General features: G+C 42.9%; 1 protein-coding gene across 2 annotated transcripts in view; it reads left to right on the top strand.

Annotated features, from left to right (window-relative positions):
• The window catches only part of TANC1 (tetratricopeptide repeat, ankyrin repeat and coiled-coil containing 1), a 770,747-nt gene that overhangs the window by 605,014 nt on the left and 150,504 nt on the right, over positions 1 to 15,229 (top strand). For both annotated transcript variants that reach the window (XM_078681701.1, XM_078681700.1), the window contains exon 14: positions 3,445 to 3,553. In XM_078681701.1, the coding sequence (XP_078537827.1) occupies positions 3,445 to 3,553 (109 nt within the window). The remainder of the gene's footprint in view (positions 1 to 3,444; positions 3,554 to 15,229) is intronic.

Genomic DNA, 15,229 nt, shown 5'->3' with positions numbered 1-15,229 from the left:
CTCATATTGCAGTTATGCATAACATCAGACCAAATTAAGCAGAGGGAAAATATGCTGCTAACTGAGGGTATACATAACAGCCGTTAGCAGTGCCAACACCTTTGGAAATAGCGAGGGAGACTACAGTGGTTGAAAACTGCTGTCAGAAGGGGCCCAAAAAGCATTAGTGATGCAAGTAGGAGGCGGAAATAGAACAAGATAAAAGGAAAGAAAAGTGAAGAACTGGCAGGAAAGTGAAAGCGAGCGAGAGCAGGCAAATGTAAACAAGCGCGTGCAGCCACGCTAATTCAAAACAGATGCCCCTGCGCGCGCCGCTGCTCTCTCCCGCCAGGTGGATGCCGCCACAAGCACGAGTGCTTGAAAAGTGCAGACCAATTTCTAAAGGTCATCTCCTAGAGCATCGCATGCGCGCTAGGCTCGACCTAAAAACTAAAGAATCTGTCACTATGAGCCATGATTCTTTTACTGTTTGCAGATAAGTGGCATTTTCAGTTGCCGCCCCTTTCTGTGGAATTCTCATGCCAGAAGCAATTTGCATGTCCCCGAAGTTTATTTAATTGTACATTAGTGTTGGCTTCTCCTGCTTTTCTTTAAAATGTGAGCTCTTCTTTCAAAAGGTAGTTGGGTACAAGTGAACCCAATCAAGTGACACAAAAATATGTTTAAGATCTCGTGTTATTTTAGTGCCTCATCTTTATGTTGCAAGGTTTTTGCGCAGCTCTGCAGCTTCAGTTTACATGGCCTTTCAGTATTTGTGTGCTTTTTTAGGTCTTGCGTAAGACAGCGCAGGCACTCTCACTTGTGAGACATTTTGTTTACATACAGTGGATTTAGAGCCAGATGTATCAAAGGGTTTTACCCATTCTGTATCCCTGGAGCATGGACCAAGTGCTGCTTCCGAAGTAGCCTTCTGAAGCACGTGCTTTCTGTCTCAGCCTATTTTTTCCTTTTAGTTGCAGCATTTTGTAAGAGTATGTGTTTTAGGTTATCTTAGTCTTACTCCTGGTTTTGCTCTGCACTGTTGCTTTCACTGCTCATATCCCTTGTTCATTCCCCTTTATTTTTCATCTTCTCCCCATTGTCTTTGATGCAGAATACCACTGCCAGTAGGCCACGGGTTGCTAGGGTCACTTTTAACAGTGATTTCAAAATACGTTAATGGCTAGTCCAGGATACCTCGGTTATGGGACACCCACCCGACTGTTTCCTCCCCATTGGTTTCCCCATTTTCGGTATCCTCACCATCAGAAGAAGTCATGGTTGCTCTGGATCTAGGAACACATCGCACAGGTTTTTCCAAGCAGCAGGATCTTCTATTACTTTGTCATGGCGTCTGGCAAGCCTCATGTGAGATTCCTCTGCTACGGACCATTTTAACACTCCGTTACTCCAGCGAGTAAAGTCAAGCGCTCACTTTCCCTTCCAGGTTATAGCTACACAATGCCTGGCCACGACTAGTGCCAAATGCAGAAATCTATATACCATCTTCCTGCCCCTTGGGTGTTTTACATTACCCGGGAGGCGGCACTGTTGTATGTATGTAAAAGATATATGGACAGTCCTCAGAATCTAAGCTATTACCCGGGTGCAGTAACCCTGTACCTCCCTACATTGTCAGGCTAGGTGCTTAAAGTCAGCCTCATCGTTTCCGCTTTGGGGCAAGCACTTGAATGCAGTGCAGATATGCGGTGCAGGCGTATGGGAGGAAGATAATTCCTATTTAGAAAATTATAATGCACCAGCTTAAAGCAAGCATTACAAGAGACAGTATGAGTGAGATCATTGACTCACAACCAGTCCCCCTCAGTAAGGTGAGTGTCTAGGTCCATCCGTGACTGCAGCCCACACCACATGTCAGGAGGATCTATAGTGTGTGTAGGTGTAGGAGCAGATGGGTAGGTTTGCCATGTTTCTCTGGCTATTTCTGCCAGACCCGCATGATGGTTAAAATGACCGGGGCCAAGAGAAAAGGCGTTCAGCAGTGCCTCTTCCCCCAGCAACAGCATGGGCCCAGTAACCTCGGCGCACTGAGGCCCTCTTTCACCACCTCCAGTCCATCCCCAGATAAGAGGGATGCACAGTCTGGGACAGCACAAGGCAGGGCAGTTCAGTTTGTGAGTCTGATGGGCCCACCATGAGCAGATTGCACAGGATAATTGTGTGGGCCGAAGCGGAGCGAAGCAATCATTTGTCCACTATGTTTGACTCGCTAGCCACGCCTCCAATCACTGCCAAATATTTTAGTTTTCTTCCACATGCCTTACAAATCCAAATATGTTTGTACAAATGCTCTATCCAGCCAAAGATGCCTCTACTACTTTACCCATTTGAAGGCAAAGTTCAGCTTTCCCTCTTATGTAAAAACGCCACAATAAAAATAGAGGATGAATAATTATCCCTTTGTTTCCAAGTCAAACCTTCCTCAACTTTTAGTTTTTTTTATTGGATCACAATTAGAGGGCAAAGCTAGCTAAATTATCTGTTCAGCAAGTTTGTAGAAGTCCTTTGATGTCTGTATCTTGCCTGATTCATGATCTGCCAGTGAAGGCATTGGTAAATTGACATAGTGATTAATACTGATTGCCAGACATATGTGAGAATGTTGGGTGACATTGTTAAATGTGTTTGAGTCGAATTCATAATAATAGATGGGACCACAGTAGAGGGTGAAAATGGATGGGGATGTACTTGAGGAGATATGGTTCAGTGGCTGAGCAGTCATGCTTGCACACTGGAGACCAGCTTCTGATCCCAGCTTTGACACTTTACCACAATAGGTGTGATTTAGAGATAATCATTTAATCTCACAGAGCCTCAAATGATGAATGTGTTTTATAATGTGCAAAATGTTATTTGGAAAAAAAGTAAATATGAGCTTAATCTACAAATCTTTAGGTATCTCCATTCTTCATCGATAATTTTCTCCCCAGCTTGGTTCCCTTTTATATATATTCCAATACACACTTCTATATTAAGGTAAAGTTTGGAAATATTTTTGGTTCATACCCTACTAAGCAGTCGTCGAAAGGTTCTACTGAGTGAAGTCTCAGTTGCACTTCGATACATTGCTTCTTACACATTGTCCTGAGCTTGGGACAGTCCATGCCCAGTAATGGGTTTGTCTTTTTACTGTGCGTTTTGATGACATTGGAATACTTTCTGCAGTATTGGCTGTAAAGCGGGCAAATAAAATTAAGAATGACCTTCCCTACAAATTGATTCTGCATTTAAAGTGTGCATTAATTTGCCCTTTATTAATAATTCATGTATACTGTAGATGAGATTAAAATTTAATTTGTAATTTCTTGCATGATTCAAAGATGTGTAAGACAGAAATTGTACTGGTTTTACTAACTATTGAATAAATGCTTTTAATTAAAGCAATCTTGTATTTTCATAATCAGAATAAAACCACAGTACTGTTTTTGTTGTTGTTTTCTCTAGGAGTGGGCATGCGCTGCTGGCATTCATGTTTTCTCGGCAAGAAGGAAAGCTGAATCGCCAACAAACCATGGAGCTGGGTCATCATATTCTTAAAGCACATATATTCAAGGTACTGCAATATTCGAACTGCTGTGTAACTATACGGTTTTACAAGTGACATGTAATGGACTAGCTCAAATGCATTAGTTGTCTGTGTAAGTTATTAATGACCAGAAATGTCTGCACTTGCAGAGCTGGGCCGAAAGTGAGATACAAAAGGTTCTGTTTATAAAGTGGTTGTGCTGCTTGTATTTTAAGGTTTAAATCTTTTTATTGCGTATGCTGCAATCTTAAACATAACACCCACCTACAACCACCGGCCGGTGGGGAACGTCGTATTCAAAGGCAAACTTTATTAAAGAGAAAAGGAAGGAAGCAAAGAGGAGGTGAAAGAAAGCAAAGAGAAGACTGAGAGAGACGGAGAGGATAGAAGATAGGTATCCACCCACAGCGTATGGTGAGACTCGGTAGGAGACTAGGGCTGAGTGACCTTCGGAGGAGGCGGCGGGTCCGTAACGTGAGTTGCAGGGAATCGCAGGACTCGTAGGTAGCCACGGAAGGTAAGCGCTATGAACTCTGAGGATAAGTTAGCCACTGTAGACCCCCAGGTCTTATTGAGTTTAGGCAGTGTGTGGTTGATCCCCGCTGTAATCCGTTCCTGCTTGTATTTTAGCATGAAAATTAGAGAGAGAATTATTAATGCTTTCTATTTTTCTTCATTTCATATTTTTTTGTTATTTTCAGATATAGAATTAATAGTGTGAGTCATAAATAGAATGCGTGCAGTCATGACAGGATACCATAGAACACAAGAATAACAATAGGGTAAGAGTCCTAGGGAGCCAGCCCCAGACCCTCTGAACTTCTCAAAAAGCCCAACCAAGAAGGGGATGTGCCTACCCCACCTGACAAGAGCAAAGACCACCCTCCCTACAGTATTCCAGTCAACCTGGGGGGTGGGAGGGGGGGAGAACCACTTAGTCTTGATTAGGACGCTCCCGTTGCATCCCCTTGACTGGAGCCCTGCGGTGTGGTCACTGTAAGGCCATGATGATTTCTCCACGTGCTCCAGACCTGATCAACCTAACGCGGACTCCCCCTAGGTTCATTGTCATCCTTCTCTACCCTCATACAGACATCCATTCCATCAATCCATTAGTCTCTCGTGGGTAATGCAGAAGACCCCCAGCCCCGTGCAGTGCCTCTTTTTGCCAGAATCAGTATCAACATAAATAGCAGCTTTTTTCCTGTACTTTCCCGAGGAATGCATTCTATGTTATGATCTTAAGAAGGGACTAAAAGGAAGTTGACCTCCTTCAAATGGCGCAAGTATGCTATTTCTGACAGACATGCATTAACTTTGTTGATATAGTTCCTCTGAATAGATTGCCAAGATTCCTTTGTGTTTCCTACTCCATTCATTCTTGCTTCTAGTCATTCTTAATGTCATCAGCGAGTCCAAGTCCAGCATCCCTTGTGAGATAATCCTGATATTGCCTGACGCAGGTTTCTGTATACCTCAGGTGGAGAATCCCACCCCTGCCTAGGGAGGAACAGGTTACCTTTCTTTCCTCCCAAATGATACACCTAACTCTGCTGCTCAGACTCTAGCATTCAACCAAACAAACCTATAAGTTGACAACTAACCAGATGTGTAGGCAGCCACTAAGCGCGGCATCAGGTTTTGCAGCGTGAATCTTTCTGGATTCACTATGCTGCGCATATTCCGCCATCTTGTGGTTGGAGTCGGAAAGTGCTTGTATTTATTTATGTATTTATTTATTTATTTATTTATTGCTGTGGGAGGTTGCGAAACCTGATCCCTCTGGTGAGGCTACAACCCCCATCGTGTGTGTGCAGGCTCTCGGATTATTTTTTCCGTATTTTTGTTTTTATTATACAACACTGAAGAGAAGGATTAGTGTCTCTCTTTACTGATCATGGTATAATTTCTTTCATCTTGTCGGTCATAGGTGAAGAGTGTAGATTTGGCTGTGATAAAGGCACGCCGAAATACCTCTGTGTCAATAGTGAGTGAGCTACAGTCAATATAGCCATACAGTGCATTTCATAAGGACCAGACAGGCTGCTTTTTTTCAACCATAGAGTATACAAAGAATCTCTTATCCACCCAGATAGATGACTTCCAACTTTCTACTCAGGGTTCATGTTGAAGGCGGGCTTAATCACATCATCATCATCGTAAGATCTCCAGAAGTTTACTTAAATTGACTAAATGTCATCAGCAGTTTGGCTCTGCTCTTTGTTATCTGTAGGAATAATTCTCTTGGCAGGCAGACTTGCGATGCATCTAGGCTTCCCTCTGCATAGAGTCTTGGAATTCAGGATTGTATTCCAATAGGTCATCAGAGCGATCTCTTCTGAGCCATATATGTTAACTCAATAAATGTTCTATTCACTTTCCCAAGTAATATAGCAATTAGTCTCATCTGTAGGACAACCATAAAAGCTACCTGCACACACCTTCTACAGTCACAACACAGCGGGCACTTGCTCCAAGACCAGCGCACTCATTTGAAAGATTGTGCTTCAAGTGCATTTGCTGGTCCATGTTCACGGTAGCAGCAGTAATCTTTCTATTTGTTGGAATCTTCAGACGAGGTAGAAATGCTCATGCAAAATTACTCTTAGTACAAAATCTACTTCCATTCCCAAGGACTAATCCTACCATCCTTGAAACCACAGTCTCACACTGTTTTAACATTAGTTAAGAAGCTGAAGGGGGGCACAAGGTTCAGAAGCATGATTTCGCTTCATTGTGGTTAACCTTGATAGGCTTTTGAAGTATCATTGCAAGAAGAGAAGCTTTCACATGTTGTAAATAGACCGAGGAACAAAGAGCACAGAACTCCATACAGGAGGTGAATTTCAACGAAATCATTCAAGATCACCTGTGATGGAAAATACTGAAACATAATAGGAATGCATGTTCTTATCAACAAACGATCATGCCCAATAAGTGTATGATCAACAAGGCACAGCATGCACAACTAATATAAATGCAGTACCCCTAAAAGTACTGAATAATATACACACAGCAAAGAAGGATGTAATCCTGAGAAAGGAAGCAGAGATTTGTTCATGAGAAAATACAATCTAATCTATTTTACAGGCTTAAAAATGAGAGAAGGAAATACACAGCTTGTAAATTTGTAATATGGTCCTGTATTGCTATCAAGTGTTCTGGTGACATCCTGAACCACGCGCTGAATGCAGAGTGGTAAATGTCACCAGAAGCTCGAGACGGCAATATAGGACCATATTACCATTTTACATGTCACCCATTCTGTTTTTATAATATTCCATGATTATTGTGGGGTAGTTAACGTGAAATAGCTGTTTATTTCAAAGTGTAGCTAACAATAGGCACAAACTAGAATGTTGCGGTTCTTTCTTACTTTTCATACTTTAATCATTGATAAATGAATGTTGAAGCCCATTGGATTTATGCCTTTCTGTGTTGTCACACAATTAGCAGATTTTACAAAAATGTAGTTCTTGCTAAATGGATGATAATACCACCAGGGCTTAATTACCATTTCATAATTCTTGATAACCATGCTACATAATTTGGTCCTTCATTACGCTTATTCCTAGTTGCCCTAATAATGGCCAAACTCTGTAATTTTGATTTTGAAATCCATATTTTGCAAGGAACCATTTAATATTTTCCATATTTCATTTCTCATTGAAATGTGGGTTTCTAAACCACTGAGTTTGATTAATAAAAACACCCACATGTATATGTACATCGAAAAATTCCTACACTTGAATACATTAAGAACCGTAAAAAAAATTGCTTATTTGTTCATGAAAAAATATAGGCAAGCTTTTGTTTTGCACAAAATGGGGCGACATTAAAACCCATATTTCACAGGGCACCATCAAATAAAACCTTTCAGTGTCTAAAGACCTCAAATCAGTATAGTATACTCCAGTACTTCACTTTCAGTTGTCAGTGGACAAGTCCCTATTTGAAACAAATATTTGCAAAGCCTTTAGGACTGGTTTCGTCTGCCAGCCTTTTGGCAATTCTTGTTTGGTTTGTCATGGCTTTTACAAAGTTGGGAAGCTGGCAGGAGTCTGTCAGTCTAAAAAAAGAAAAACTTGATTAAAAGGAAAAATGTTTGTGTCTCAAAAAGCACACTTTACCGTACCTTCACTGAAGGGAGCTACTTTGTGTGCGCTGCCCCATGGTGCATGCTTGAGTAGGGTGGAGAAAAATGAGAATGACACAACCACAGGCAAATGGATGAAGTGTGGCTATAAGCACTTCTGAATAGCTATGTCATATACATAATTTTATTAAACAGTCTTGGCTAACACAGACCTTAAAAAGGCAATTGTTTCTCCCTGCTTCCTTTGCTCATAAATTCCGCATACTTAAGGAAGCAGTTTTATCTACTTATGCCCGTCTCCTGCAATCTCCTGCCCAACCTGCGCCTCCTAACCCAACCTTGAAACTTCATTCCTTGCTACGTACTTCTTCCACAGCCTCTTCCATTTACAAATCTTTTCACACGACTCTCTCTCCACGGCCAAAATCCACGGTAGAGGAACAATGGGAGTCTGATTTTGCAACCTCCTGGCCCACATCTCTCTGGGATAAATTGTGGACTAAGCTCCGCAAATCGTCTAGAGCTGCCTCCCTCACACAAACACTTTTCTTTATCTATAACAGACTTCTCTTTACACCGCATATATTGAATAAAAGATTCCCCTCAGTCCCTGATCTTTGCTGGTCTTGTTCTTCACCTGATGCTATTTTTTTCCACATGCTTTTCTCTTGTACTGCCATTCACAATTTTTGGAAACAAATTTGGTCCCAAATTAATTCCATTTTTCATACTCAATTCCCCTTTTCCTTCACCCACATCTTTCTAGGGAGTCTCTATACTCGATACTACTTTCAATGCTCAAATTGTTGATTTGCTGTTAGCTGTCGCCTTTCAACAAATTACTGTTAATTGGAAAAATTTCACGAATATATCTTTCAAAGCATGGTGGTACAATGTTTGTCACAATCATAGACTGGATACTGCCTTTGTTTTTCCCCTTCACCTCGCAACGAAACGAAATAATCTATGGCTTCCTGTAACCTTGCACCTTGATGCATGTGCTAAACGCTCCTTTCATTTACCTCCCATTCAGCAAGAAGTCTCTAAACCCCCTTGATTGACCTTATTGTTCCATTATATTTTATGTATACCAGTTTTTTTTTAACATTATTTCCCGTACTGTCTTTTATTGTATAGCCTCACTTATCTCTTCATAACCTACTTATTGTTTATTATTGATGCCATCTTTTACTTGAGTTTTATTATTCCTGCTGTGTTTTACTTTTTCTCATGTATTGACACCTTTTCTTGTCTAATAAACTTCCTTTTGAACTGAAAAAAAAGGCAATTGTTGTACCATTGGCTGCCTGTCTCTTGCCTTTAAGAAAGAAAGAAGGCCAGAAGGGAAGAAAAGCTCAAGAAAGACAAAGAACGTTAGAAGGGAAAGAAAGAAGGAAGGCAAAAAATGAAAAGTATGGCAAGACAGACAAAGAAAGAATGGAACATCAAAGCGCGAAGAAAGAAATAGAAAAAGAAAGACTGAGGGAAAGAGAAAGCAAGGACAAAAGGAAAGAAAGTGAAGCAAGAAAGAAGGAATGAATGCAAAAAAGAAGGAATTAAATTAAGAAGCAAAAAAAGAAGGCAAAGATGGAAAAAATGAATGAAAGGAAAAAAAGAAGCAATTAAAGATAAAAGGAAATCCGCAAAGAAGGAATGAGAAAAAGGAAAGCAAAAAATAAGGAAGGAATGAATGGAAGAAAAAAAAGCAAGAAAGGAAGAAGAAATAAAATAAAGGAAACGAAAGAAAGAAGGATACAATGAAAGGAAAGAAAGAACGAATGTAAGAACGCAAGAAAGAAGGAAAGAATCAAATGCAGAACGGGAAAAAAGAAAAAATGGAGGCAATAAAGGAAAGTAAACACGATGAAGGCTGGTTTTTCTTCCTGTGCAAAGTTTATTAAAGAACCATTGGTGAAACGGAGTCCAGAATAAACATGTTGTGAAAAATTATTCACTTATGAATTCACATGTATAATATTGTTGTCTTCGATAACTTAATTTAGAACAGTTTCAAATGGACGAAATCTGTTATGCAGTGAAATTCCAGCAGTAAGACAGCAAACAAAGGACTCTCCAAAAGGATTTTATAACAACATTGACAGGAAGACGGAACTGATAGATCTTGGGATGGGAGCAGGTCCTTGTGTCTGCTCCCCTCTGCCGGTGATTGCTGCCTCATTTTGTTAGTTTTTGGATTGTATGCTCCTGGAATTTCAGTTTTTTTGCTCCCTGTTCCTCTCGCCACCCACTCGCTTCCATCCGTTTTTTTATCCCGCTCCCGGAGACTCTTCCACCTCCCAGGACCTACTTAATGGAGGTCATAGTGTGTCTGCGCAGCAGGCGCATCAAAACCAATGCAAAGGCAAACCCATCTGTGCCTGTCCTGCCTCCCACCGATATTCCACTACAGAACGCTGAGCCCTGGACCACAGACGCAGCAACAACTGCTGAATTCCTCTCACAGGTGCACCCACGGACCCCTGTCCCCACCACGTCTTCAACCTCGGGAGAAAGACGATTGGCGACTGCCTCAAAGTCCTAAACACCTCCATCACCTCTGCCTCCTTTCCTGAGGACTCAAACACGCGGAAGTGAGGCCCCTCCTGAAGAAACCATCCACCAACCTAGCAGAACCCATGAGCTACTGGCCCATCTCTCTACTCCCCTTCCCAGCGAGGGTTTTCAAGAAAGCAATCAGCAGGCAACTCACCTTAAACCTCAAATGCAACAACTTCCTGGATCAATATCAGTCTGGATTCTGAGCCAACCACAACACCGAGACAGCCCTGATCGCAGCCACCAATGACATCATGGCCCTCCTTGACCGAAGCAGAGTGGCAGCCTTCATCTTCCTGGACCTGTCAGCTGCCTTCAACAGCATCTCCCATTACATCCTGATAAACAGACTCCAACATATCGGACTCCCTCAAATGTATCTCCTCATACCTCACCGGAAGAACCCAGAGAATCAGTCTCCCACTGTTCAACTCAGAACCCAAGAAGATCTGCGATGTCCCCCAAGGATCGTCCCTCAGCCCCACCCTCTTCCACACATACATGACTCCCTTGGCCAGCACCGTCAGATCGAACGGACTCAACATCATCTCCTACGCCAACGGCACCCAGCTTATCTCGCTGTCAGAAGACACCTCCACCACCACCAGAACTAATTTCCACAGATGTATGTTAAAAGTCTCCAACTGGATGAAGGACAACTGTCTCAAGCCAAGCACGGACAAGACGGAAGTCCTCATCTTTGGGAACAACACCTGTGCATGGAACGACACATGGTGGCCTGTTGAACTCACTCCATACCCATTCGCCGCCCGGCCGACCATGCCCCCAACCTCAGCATCATTTTGGACAGCAAGCTTCCCATGAATAAAGAGGTAAATGCAGTCTCGTCTGCCTTCTTCTACACTCTGTGCATGCTCCACAAGATCTTCAGGTGGCTCCCAGTTAATACTAGAAGGGCCATCATGCAAGCCCTCGTCACTAGCAGGCTGGACTATGGGAACACACTGTAGGTAGGAATCACTGTACGCATCCTAAAGAGACTATAGATAATACAAAACTCAGAGGCCAGTCGCATCCTCAACCTCCCATAAGTACCCACATCACCCCACCTCAGGAAGCTACACTGACTCCTGATCCAAAAGAGATGCCAGTTCAAGATGTTGACCCATGAGTACAAAGCTCTTGACAATGAAGGGCCAGCCTACATTACCAAATGTTTGAACTTTCGCAAACCAACCAGACACCTACGATCCGCCTCCCTCTTCCTCAAAGACAACCCCCCCCCCCGATTCTGCTGAAGCAACAGTGGAGGATGCTCCTTCTCACACTTGACGGCCAACGCTTGGAACAACCTTCCCATGCACCTCCGGACCGCTCCAGCAATTCAGGAAAGTCCTCAAGACCTGGCTGTCCAAGTGATAGATCGCCATGATACAACCAGCAACTCCAACTCCTTGAGAACCCCAAGAGTTAGATTTGCTGCGTGTTACAAATCTTTGATTGATAGTTGAAAAGTGGCCTGTACCCATAACATATAAGTAATAAATAAATAAAAATATTGGCACAGATCGAACTAGCTTATGTGCGGATGTGCACCTTGTAAAAGAGAAAAATGCAGTCACTTACAGTGCAGTTATCCAGTGATTGAAGTGGGCCGACCTCCTGCCCCATGCTGTAGTGGGCGGAAGTGAAATGTGAATAACATACCAGCAGACCAATGGATGGAGAAAGCTGGCTGAAAGCCCCTCTAAGTATATTATACTTACATTTTGGGAAAAAACAAAAGGTCTTGGCTAACACCAGACCTAAAAATACCCTTTAAGGCTAACTAGTCCAAAAATAAATATTTCACATACTACATACCTAAAGGGGGTTCATGTGTATTAAGATTGTATATTCTCATCTTGGAGTTCTGGTAACATTTACTAAACACTCTGCCTATGGCCTTGATGTTTATGATGTAACCAGAACCCTTTCAGGGTAGTAAAGGACAAGGAGTCTGAAGTATATACTCCTTTTGCTGTTGCAAAATCATAAGCTGTGTGACTGCAAAAAAGGGTTCTGTGTCTCACCCTGAACTGCAGTTGGGTGGCGGCATAAAAGGGGCATTGTCTCCTAAATACAGTTCACAATAAAATACATCAGTAGTTTGTGATCATAGTCGCGATTGTAAACCATTGATGAAAAGCTGACACTTGATTTGGGATCGTATTTGACTTGTAAAGGGTAAGCTGTCACACTGGTATTGTGTTATGTGGACGCTAGAACAGAAGGCAAAGGGCCAGGGGATGAATGTATGCTTCCCACAAGTATTTTCCCAAACTAGAAAACATTTTTTCAAGCTGAACATATCCCTTTTAGAGAAATAGGAAGCTTTAAAAAAAATGCAGGCACAGAGGCCTCATGTTTGCTTCTAAGCCTCCATTTCCTATGTTGAACCCAATATCAGAGGGTTGCCAATAGCATTCTGTCTAATATTAAATACATTGTTTTGCAACCCTTTTCAAATGGGCATTTAACAATGTGAACTATCAGTATAAATGTTGCATTGCAAAATGCCAGGAGGATGCAAAACGTTGGACCTACAGCTCTACCAAGTACCACTCATCAGGTGGTGGAACGCATCACTATTCTGAAATGCATTGTCACGCATTATAGCACCTCCTCAGCATTTTCAAGCAGCCCGAGCGCTGCTTAACCTCTTCAGCGCGACCGCGTTTCCCCCTCCGGTGCTGGGCGGTAATAGAAACGGGCGTGGTCATGACGGAACGGTTCCATCATGAGCACAGCTCAACCGTAGCTCATGACGGAACCGTTCCGTCATGAGCATGGAAAGGGTTAAGTACCATTGACAATTTAGTATTACAGGTAGTGCATGTTGCTGTGGCAGTCTTGGGTGCTCGCTCATACAGCTTGCTGTGTCCAGGCTGGCTACATTGTTTCAAACAAACGACACCGCACGGAGCGGCAAAGTTACTGAGCTCACCCCGTCACATGGAGACTGAGGCTCAGCCAGGGTTTACTTTGCTCAATCAACACAGCCTGACTAGAGCACGGGCGGTGCCACATTTGCAGCTAAAACTTCCGGGAGCCCTTAGCTACAGCTTACCTCGCAATGTGCAGCGCGGCCCGCCGGCCAGCGCATTCCGAATAAGATATGCACTGGACCTCACCCATTAGGCCGCTGTGAGAGAGCGGTGGTCTGGTGCAGCCATGAGTGGAGTCACTGAGTACTGGACAGCGGTGCTGCTCAGACCAGTGGACGTACGTACCTGGGCTTACTGTCTGAGAGTAAGTGTCATAAGCAAACCAGGCCGGCCACCAGTCTCCGCTTTCCCCTGCTGAACTGCCTGAGGGCCCAGCCATCCTCACAGTGCAGTCAAATTGTCAGTGACTTCGCTTTCATGACTCCATGCTTGGCGTTAACTCCTCCCTCCATATTATTAGAACTCCGTGTTTCCAGACCTGGGCTTTCATTGGACATGCTAAGGCGTCTGGGAGTTGTAGTTGTTACAGTATATTTACTAACGTTAGCCTGTGAGCTTAGGCAGAGCAACCCAGTTTAGTGATTTTTTTCATCTGTCAACCTCTGATTGATGTCCATGGCGAAAGGCAAAAATGCACAATGGCAACTACGCCCTTTGTGCACACTAAAATCCTTGTCCTAGCAAAAGACTTTACAACCACAGTAGAGTAGTTTGGTCCTTCCAGGCTTTACTACAGAAATGATTTGCTCACAGGCACCCCCAAATTAAGGCTTTCAGCTCTAAAAGCTATCATGAATGCACTAGACAGACTTACTCCTAACACGGAAGAGAGGAATCTCATCTCTTCAGTTCTGAGATCCCCGAACTGGCTCCCAGCAGTGGCAGAGCACTGTAGAAAAAAAACAGATTTACAAACTCAATTGTTAGCATTAATTTGTATCACTCTCTACGCTCCAGCTAGGTATGTGATGAGGACCGTATTGTTTACACAGATATCGTCTGCCTGTAGATTGTTATTACATGTTCATCCTATCACATTGTGTCTGGTAATGAATATTGTATGTCTGCCTTCTTCTTTGTATCGCACTCTACATCCGCTATGGGCATGTGTAAAAGGAAGTCACAGGACGGGAAAGATTGTGCCCCAACAACATGAAGCGAGATGTCTGTCCTTGATCCACTGCACTGTACAGCGGTGCAGAACTCATCCTGGGCCATGTAACTAGCTCATGCCAGGTGGAAACACTTAATCTCAGCCACAACCCTGGTCATCCTGGCATTAGAATTATTGCTGCAGTTCTAGTTGGCGAACATTTTGACCTAACGGTTCAGTGAAGGCACCAGGAACATCCTGGCTCAGGATCCCAGCACCTCAAAGATCACTTCCCTTCTCAGTCCTTTGTGCTGAGGCCTCAAACATCCTGAATGAGGAAATATGTGGTGGAAACTGCCTGTATGTACATCATACCCTAAATCACACGGTCCTGCCGATGCACATTTCTGCACAACTGTCCTGACAGTGTGAACCTCTACTCGTGTACACAAAAAAACACCTACGAGTTGAAAACCTAGCACATCTTTCCACTAGCGAGGCGGAATATAAAACCATATTGCTTCCCTTCTGTAAATAGTGCATTGTATTTTATTTTGTATTACTCTTGGCTAAGCAAGGGTGTCATTAATGGAGCCAGAGGCTACAGCTCATGACTAACCAGTTAATCATGTGTTGAAAATAATATTGTAGAACACTGAAACTACCAGCACTTAGATACAAAATGCCATCTTTGGAGAACATGTAGGGAAATTAATTGGTTTACCCATATAGATGGCAACAAATTGATGGTTTATTTACCAGATGGGAGTGATAAAAGTTGTACCTGGCAGCCAGTTGCTTTTTAGGTCTGGCCCAGAGACTGCATTAGCTATTTTGCTGCTTCGTGTGTCAGAAAATGCATACTAAAGATACATATAAATATACTTCAATACAGTTCAACTCTCAATCTCGTTGTGCTTCCTCCCACTATTGCGCTTCCTCCCACTATTGCATACGGACTGGGGCAATGGATCAGCCCACTTCAGCCATCTGTTGTCTTACACTGTGAA

Source organism: Lissotriton helveticus, chromosome 3_1, assembly GCF_964261635.1.
Source record: "Lissotriton helveticus chromosome 3_1, aLisHel1.1, whole genome shotgun sequence".
Taxonomy (NCBI): domain Eukaryota; kingdom Metazoa; phylum Chordata; class Amphibia; order Caudata; family Salamandridae; genus Lissotriton; species Lissotriton helveticus.
The sequence above is the reverse complement of the archived record's forward strand: the minus strand, read 5'-3'. Positions and strand labels throughout refer to the sequence as shown.